At 64.8% G+C, this 7976-nt stretch overlaps 1 protein-coding gene across 1 annotated transcript in view; it reads right to left on the reverse strand.

Moving 5' to 3' along the window:
* Positions 1 to 436: 436 nt before the first annotated feature.
* Positions 437 to 7976, reverse strand: part of HGS (hepatocyte growth factor-regulated tyrosine kinase substrate) — an 8340-nt gene continuing 800 nt past the window's right edge. Inside the window, exons 2-21 of the mRNA XM_026036833.1 lie at positions 7831 to 7915; positions 7553 to 7628; positions 7259 to 7351; positions 5476 to 5599; positions 4884 to 4936; positions 4253 to 4321; positions 3943 to 4067; positions 3648 to 3726; positions 3463 to 3561; positions 3190 to 3285; positions 2793 to 2831; positions 2561 to 2704; positions 2260 to 2473; positions 1907 to 2079; positions 1639 to 1779; positions 1387 to 1564; positions 1176 to 1309; positions 755 to 871; positions 578 to 676; positions 437 to 517 (exon numbers count right to left, since the gene is read on the reverse strand). Of these exons, the coding sequence (XP_025892618.1) occupies positions 437 to 517; positions 578 to 676; positions 755 to 871; positions 1176 to 1309; positions 1387 to 1564; positions 1639 to 1779; positions 1907 to 2079; positions 2260 to 2473; positions 2561 to 2704; positions 2793 to 2831; positions 3190 to 3285; positions 3463 to 3561; positions 3648 to 3726; positions 3943 to 4067; positions 4253 to 4321; positions 4884 to 4936; positions 5476 to 5599; positions 7259 to 7351; positions 7553 to 7628; positions 7831 to 7915 (2219 nt within the window). The remainder of the gene's footprint in view (positions 518 to 577; positions 677 to 754; positions 872 to 1175; positions 1310 to 1386; positions 1565 to 1638; positions 1780 to 1906; positions 2080 to 2259; positions 2474 to 2560; positions 2705 to 2792; positions 2832 to 3189; positions 3286 to 3462; positions 3562 to 3647; positions 3727 to 3942; positions 4068 to 4252; positions 4322 to 4883; positions 4937 to 5475; positions 5600 to 7258; positions 7352 to 7552; positions 7629 to 7830; positions 7916 to 7976) is intronic.

The following is a 7976-nucleotide window of genomic DNA, read 5'->3' on the forward strand; positions in this document are numbered from 1 at the left end:
CTCGATGGTACGGCGGGAGCGGGCCGTGCCTCGTCTCGATGGTACGGCGGGAGCGGGCCGTGCCTCGTCTCGATGGTACGGCGGGGGCGGGCGGTGCCTCGTCTCGGTGGTACGGCGGGAGCGGGCCGTGCCTCGTCTCGATGGTACGGCGGGGGCGGGCCGTGCCTCGTCTCGATGGTACGGCGGGAGCGGGCCGTGCCGCTCCCCCACCTCGTCTCGCTGGCGCGAGCTCCCCCGCGCCGCCGCGGCCCGGCCCGCCCCCGCGCACGCGCAGCCTGGCTCTGTCCGCACAACTTTATTGTCACCGTTCGCGGCGGGGGGGAGGGGGGAGCGCGGCCGGCGCCGCCGCTCCGGTTAGTGTCTCGGTGCGCGGGCGGGGGGGACCGCGGCCGCCGGGGCCCCCCGGCCCCCTCGTGGTCCCGGGGCGGGCGGCGCCTCAGTCGAAGGAGATGAGCTGGGCCTCGCCGGCCGGGGGGGCGGGCGCGGGCGGCGCGGGGGGGGGCGCGCCCCCCGCCACCTGCAACGGGAGGTTCGGGGCAGCGGGGCCGCCCGGTGCCCCCCCCGCCGCCCCACTCACCGGCTGGTAGAGGGGCTGCTGGCCCGGCCCGTAGGGCGGCTGCTGCGGCGGCGGCAGCGCGCCCAGCGCCTCCTGCCCGGGCAGCGACGAGAGGAGGCCCTGCGGCGGAGCGGAGCGGGGCCTCAGCGCCGCGCGGGCACCGGGCACCGCGCCCGGCCCCGGCCGCGCCGCGCTCACCTGCATGGTGTAGGGCTGGTAGCCCATGGACACGGAGGCGCTGCCCATGTAGCCCATGCTGCCCGCCTGGGCGCTCTGCGGCAGCGGGGCGATGCTCTGCGCCTGCGACGCCACGCTCTGCCGGGAGACACGGCTCAGGGCACCTGCTCTGCCGGGCACCAGGGGCTCCCCGGCCCCCCAAACCGGGACGTATCAGCCCCGTGCCCCGCGGGGACCCAGGGCCTGGCCTGTCTGCCCCCCCTGGGACAGCAGCAGCGGATCCTGTCACCCAGGACCAACCATCATCTCTCCTGCGGTGCCCAGAGAACCCACAAACTCAAGTCACTGAGACAGGATCCCCTGGGCCTGCAGGCCTTCCTCCCCACGCCGTCTGCCTCGGCTGCTCCGCGGAGCGTGGCGCAGGGAGGCCGCCGTCACTTGCCTGGTAGCCCTGCGTTGGGGTGGGCTGGTAGGACGAGTAGGCCGGGGTGGTGGTGGGCACGGCCTGGCCCTGCTGGGCCACCTGCCCGCTGCCCGCGCCCGGCGGGTACATGTAGGCGTTCACCATGCTGGGATCTGCAGCAGGACGGCACGCGCTGATGCCACCGCGGCGTGTGCGGCCTCCAGCGCCCCAGAGCCGCTCGTGCCCTTACCTGTCCCGGAGACGGGCATTGCCGAGTAGGGCGCCGTGCCCCCCTGCGCCGCCTGGTTCATGTAGACGCTGTGCATGGGCGAGCCCTCCACGGAGCCGGCGGGGCTGAAGGTGCCGGGGAAGCTGGTGGGCCCCGAGGGCTGGTAGATGACGCCGCCGGCTGCCGGCATCGCCTGCAGCTGCGAGGGAAGCAGGCTTGAGGCCGCGCTCCCGGGCACTGCGGAGCGCCCCGGCCCGTGGCCCGCAGCCGTACTTGGGCGTAGGGCAGCGAGAAGGCCGGCATCTGGGCGCGCATCTGGATGGTCTGCTTCTGCTGCTCCAGCCGCAGCTGCCTCTCCTTCTCCTGCTCCTGCAGCCGCTGGATGGCCAACTGACGCTGCATCTCCAGGTACTCCTGCGGGAAGAGTGGAATGAGCGCTCGGGCATGATCCTGCCGGCGCAGCCCGTCCTCGCCAGCACTGAGGGGCAGGGCCTGCTGCCCAGCGCGGCCCTGGGTCGCCAGAAACGCTTCCCGGCCTCACCTGCTTCTTCTGGCGCATGATCTCCAGCTTCTGGGCCAGCTGGATCTGGCGCTGGCGCTCTGCCTCCTCCGCGGCGCGGCGCAGCTTCTCCCGGTGCTCCTCCCGCAGCGCGTTCAGAGCCCCCCGCGCATCCCGGATTTGGGCCAGCTTGTCCTGCAGGCCTTCGTAGTACACTGGGGAGGAAAGCAGAGTGTCAAGGACTCTCCTCAGGGTACCCAGGGGCTGGGTACTGACCATCCCCACACACCGCAGCGGCTCCCACCCAGACAGGCTGTCCCGGGAATGCCGAACACCGGCTCTGGGGGAGCCCCAGCACCAACTGCTCCCCCAGACGTTGTTCTCAAGCCACGTACGCCTGCGCTCATCCAGCTGGTTGAGCAGCTCCAGCAGCTGGGGGTGCATGTTGTTAATGGACTGGAAGAGGGAGAGTACTGCAGAGTCGTTGGTGATGCTGCGACCACGCATGTGGTTGCTCTTCATGCGGTTGACAAAGGTGGTGACCGCGTTCTGCAGGGCCTTCAGGAACTGCTCGTGGTTCTCCTCAGACTCACCGTTCTGGTACTGCTGCTGGAGCGACAGGGCAGCCAGCGGGGCCCGGTCCTCCTGTGCCAGCGGCGGGGCTGACCAGAGGAGACGGCCCGGGCTCCCTCTTACCTCAACCACGCTGAGTGGGGCAGGGTGGGCTTCCCCGGGCTGAGCCGTGGGCTCCGTAAGGGACAGCGGGGCCGACGGCGTGGGGCTCTTGCGAACCTCCTCCTGTTTCTTCTCCCAGTAGTTGCGGTTCAGGTACCGAGCCAGCTGCCACAAAAGGAACCGCAGCTGATTAGTCCAAGAGCTGAGCTGGGTGCAGGTGGGTGCCACGGACTAGCAGCAGCCGGATCCTCACCTCAGGGTCAATGTCCTCAGCCAGTGGCGCAGATGAATTCTGGAAAGAGAGAAACGTGGGGAAGAGATCAAGTCCAAGCAAACCAGAGACTCAGAACTGCTACTCAATCTGTTCAGAGCCGGGCACTCGGTCACAAGGGCTGGGCAGAAGGGAAGGGGATGGCAGTGCCTGCAGTCAGACACACGCTGTGGCTACAAGAGGCAGCAACTGAGCCAGCTGAATGCAGAGCTTCTTGCTGAGAGCACTGTAGTGCTGAGGAAAAGCAATGGATTGAAGGGGACACAACTTTTCTCTCAGAGCAGGGATTAAACGTGACCCAAACAGGGCTAACTTGGGCTCAGGAACTGGCCTGCTGAGTGTCCGGCCAGGCCACGCTCGGGGGCTGCTGTGTACGCACCACGGGCGGGGAGTAGAGCGTGCTGACCGGCGGCGCTGACGAGGTCACCGGGGGCGGCTCAGCCTTTGGGTACATGGAGTAGGTGGTTTTCTGCCTCTGCAGAAGAGGAGAACACACAAAGTCTCCCAAACAGCTCCAGAACTGGTCAAACTGCTCCCACTCAACCCACGCACAACAAGGACACGCTGAGACTGTTACTGCACAGCTAGCGGCACCCAGTACACATGGGCTCTAGAGCAACACCCATCGCCAGCTGCCAAGCAGGACACGAACCATCCTCTCCTTCTCCTCGGCCTCTGACTGCGACAAGGCAATAGCCAGCTGCAGCTCCTCCTCCTCCTGCAGGGCCGTCTCGTCACGCTTCGGAGGCAGCTGCAAGCGGAAAGAGAAGAAGGGGTCACTTAAAGGGATCAATATATGCAGGACAGAACCAAGTCACCTACAGGGCAGGTGCTCACCTGGGACTGCTGAGAAAGAGGGCTGGTCAGGTACTCAGGGGGCAGTTCAGAGGTGGCAGCAGCTTTGCCCTCGGCTTTCCTGTAGGCAGAAACAGGCAACGGTTCAGAATGAGGCCTGGAGGAGCCTCGTGGGATCCACCCATGACCCTGCAGCCTTGTTCCCAAGGAGGAAAGGGACCACTCTGCAGAGCCTGGGAAACCCTTGCCCTGTTCTTCAGAAAGGGAGCCCTGCACAAGTTTCCCCCTTACAGTCCCAGTCAGTGCAGGTAAAGTGATGGTCGCAATGGATACTGACTTGTTGAGGTGCTCGTAACAGGGTTCACAGACTCTCACTTCCTTCTCAATCCCAAACTTAGGAATAGTGGAATACTTGGAGGAGCACTTGCCACAGAAGATCTGCCCACAGGCCCGGCAATGATGCTGCAAAGGATGGGAGACATCAGTGTGTCTGCAAGACACTCACTCATTCACCACGAGGCGAGACCACTCGGTCCCTCCTGGCAGCTCCTGGCAGCGAGCAGGGGCCCAACCCGGACACGCAGGCTCCGGAATGCTGCAGGGAGCTGGCCTGGAGCAGGGAACGCAGGGGCAGGAGCGGCACCCACCTTCCGCGTCATGACGCCAAACTGCACTCGGCATCTGTGACACTCCTCCGCATCCACCCAGTCCGGAGCCTGCGGAGGAGACGAGTGAGGAGGGATGCAAGGCCTTGGGGACGGGGCCTCCCGAGAGCCCTGTGGGAGCTGCTGCAGCCGAGCAGGCTCCTCCGTGAACGGGGACGTTCAGGAAGCATTTGCAGCTCAACAGGAAATGCTCTTGTGGACTGCCACCTTTCAAGTTACTAAAGACTGTGGTGCTTTTCCAGGCAGCAAGAGGTTTTGCAGGAACATGCAGGAACATGCCTGTACAGCAACCAGTTCAGCAACACCCTTATATCAAGCTGTAACTGCTGTGTTGCTGGAAAGCCACCAAGCAGGCCCCTTGTCATCCTGTTCCTGATGGAATTTCGCTCAGGAAAATGGCTCCATTCCCATTAGTTCTCCCGGCTGGCACTTTTAGGCAGGAAGGAGGATCCTTCCCAGGCTGCTGTTCACCACCTCTCAGTGACCGCACGCTGGCACGTGCCCAGCGAGACCCCCAAGCGCGGTGCACGGGGGTGCAAGTTTAGCAGCCAGAGGGCCGCGAGAGCAGGGCGTGTGGCGCAGCGCCAGCAGCGGCCCCGGCAGCAGAGCTCACCCTCTCGGCAGCAAACATGGCATCGCTCTCCTTGAACTCCGGGAACACGTGACCTGCGGGAGAAGCGACTTGTCTCGCTGCGCTGACAAGGCTTGACGCAGGTCCCACCCTGCCCACCAAGCCCAGCTCAGTGTTTCTGCCACGTCCATAGCCTCGTCCTGATACCAGGGGACAGCAGCTTTCCTCACGCAGGAGGCCTGGGTCTTGAGCACACACTGCAAACCTCGGGATTTCCCTCACCTGCCTACAGAGCCGTCAGGCTCTGAATACAAGGCGCCTCGCTCCACACTCGGAGCTCGTCACGGGGAAGGGCACAGGGGCTGCAGGGATGACAAGCCGAGTGGCCACGCGGCTCTTGCTGCCCACCCTCTACCCCAGCTGGGCTGGGGGCCCAGAGCAAGGGAGCCCCCAATCCTGGGGCAGACAAGAGAGTCTTCCTCTCAGCAGCGAGGTTCAGTCACCCCAAGAGGTTCCCTATGTATGAGGCACTAGGGAAAATCCCAGTGTTACGTGCTCAGATTCCACTGACAGCTCCCACTGCCCACTGCTCCTCCCGTAAAGCAGCTCCCGGCCAAGGCCCACACGTCCTTACCTTCCACCTTCATGATCTGGTAGGTGTCCTGCACCACCTTGTACTTGGGCTCGTTGCGGAAGGCGTGAGCCCAGGCCTGGATAAGGTACAGGATTTTACTGCGGACACTTGACTCCACTTGCCTCTGCATGGAAAAAAAAAGGCAGAAAAAATCTGAAAAAGAGGTTGCTGAAACTCAAAGGGTGAAGCAAGTCACCTAGAAGACAAGCCAGAAACAGTGCTCATGGAAGGAGACTTCAGAGTCCTGGAAGGAAGCACAGGTAAAGCTTTGGAAAAGCTGCAAACACATCAGGCTGTGCAGTGCTTCAGCTTCTCCACTGTCCCCTCTGAACAGGGACAAGAGAACACCCTTCTGAGCAGCACAGTCGGACGGGACCAGAGGTGCTGTTCGGTGCCTTGGGGACAGCTCCCTCGAGACTCTAAGAGCAGCTGCCCCAGCGGGCATGAGTTCTGTCCTGCCCAGCGTCCTGCCTTCCTTCCTCCTCACCAGAGGAAACCTGGGCTGCCTGAGAAGCACAACCGGCCTCACGGGCCTAACGAGGCACCTCACACTCACGAGGAGACGGTGCTGGGGCCAAGGAGCCAGCACCTCCAGCTCACACACTCCCCTCCAGGAACGTGCAGAGCTACTGCAGGACACGGCACACTAAAGACAGCTGGGAAGCCTGCTCTTTGGAAGCAGAGAAACGGGGTTCTAGGGATACAGTCCAGGAAGCAGGAGCAAACTTGGCAAGCCGGTTCCTGCCCTCGGCAGCCTGCTGGGGCAGCCCTGTCATCGGCTGACCTCTTCACCACACACCCACGTGTCTGGCTGCTCCCAAAGCCCTGGGGGCGGAGGAGCAGCGTCCTGCTCCCTCTGTGGCCCAGGGCTCGGCCCACGCAAGGGCTACCACACAGTGACAATTCCCAGCAAGATTTGGCAATATTCTGTTTTCCATGAGCGTCACAGACCCGAATGTCATCAGACTGAAGTCATCTACCCAACAGCTAGAGGTTTAAAGTTCCAAGCTCAGGAGCAGAGGGGTCGGGGACAGTTAGGAGACCAGTGGGGCGGGCAGGTCCTTGGGCCTGTTCCCACCTCGTCCCGCTCTGCTACGGAGCCTCCCTCCTCAGTGCAGCGTCATCAGGAGCGACCCGTGAGAGCTGAGACCGTGACGGGGGCGGCCGAGAGACCCCCTGCCCAGGACGGGGACCCCGCTACTGCTGCCAGCTCCACAGAGAGCAGGGTCACCACCCTCCCGTCCCGAGCGGAGCCGGAGCGCGGGAAGGGGCCGGCGCGGCCGCACCGGGCTCCGGGGCGACAGAATCCCTTGAAGCCTCCGCTTCCCTGGCGCGAGCCTCTGCGGGCGTCCCGAGCGGCACTGCACGGAGTCACCTCCCGCTGCCCACATCCAGCCCGCTCCTGTCTGGCCCTGCTGCGTGTGGCCAGAAAACACCACAGCCAAGCGTCTCCGGCTGCTGCTGCTCTGCACCAGGGGCGTTCGCCACCAGACAGCCTAGCCCCCTCCCGCACATCCCTGCTGGACACGCTCCCTACGAACGGGAGCTTGTGCTGTAGCTGAACGATATCTTCCTTCCGTGATAACCTCCCTGCGGTGCGTTCTCCTCAGCTTCCCGCGTTTATCATTTATCCTTTCCCTTTATAGACTGCTCTTTTCTGAGGAATGTTACCGCACACGTTCCTTCCGCCGCAGCATGTGAGATACAGGACAAACAACCTCAGTGCTCTCGGTGCTTCTCTTGCGGCCTAACTCAAAAGCCAAGAAAAAAACGACACTTTTACCTTGAGTATTTCTTTCAGTTCTTCCATGGTCTGTTTATTGGCTACCTCATCGTGGACGGTTTGGCCACAGTTTTTCACGACGGACTCCATGACCTGCGAGGCAGAGAGCGGGATTACGGGGGCCGTCCCGTTCCCGCGGCCGCCTCGGCAGGAGCAGCAGCCCCGTCCCAGCTCCAGCTCAGCACAGTGGGAGCCCGAGGGCTTCGGGAGGCGCCGGGGGCACCCGCCCCCCGGAGCAGCCCCCGCTCCCGGTGCCCAAGGGGACAAGCGCCCGGAGGGGGCAGGGGCCGCTACCTCCAGCGCGTAGAGAGCCACGTGCGGGTTCTTGTCGCTGACCTTCTTCTTGATGGCGCTGACCGCGTACTTGGCCCTGCGGGGACCGAGGGAGGGCGAGCGCTCAGGCGGGGCGGGAGCGGGGCGGGGAGGGCGGCTCCCAGCGCGCCCCGTGCCGAGGGAGCCGCTTCCCTCTCCCGCGAGGGGGACACGGCCGCGGGGGCGCCGGGAGCACCGGGAGCACCGGGAGCACCGGGAGCACCGGGGCCCGGGCGGGGCGCGGCCCGCGCCGCACTCACTGCGTGTCGCCCTGGCGGATCATGTCGCAGATCTGCAGGATGGACTCCCAGTCGGTCTCCAGCAGCAGCTGGCTCGTGGCCTTGTCTGCGGGAACGGGCCCGTGAGGCCGCGCGCGCCGCCGCGGCCCGGGACCGCCGCCGCCCGC

Source organism: Nothoprocta perdicaria, unplaced genomic scaffold (assembly GCF_003342845.1).
Source record: "Nothoprocta perdicaria isolate Ctin4 unplaced genomic scaffold, notPer1 scaffold_187, whole genome shotgun sequence".
Taxonomy (NCBI): Eukaryota; Metazoa; Chordata; class Aves; order Tinamiformes; family Tinamidae; genus Nothoprocta; species Nothoprocta perdicaria.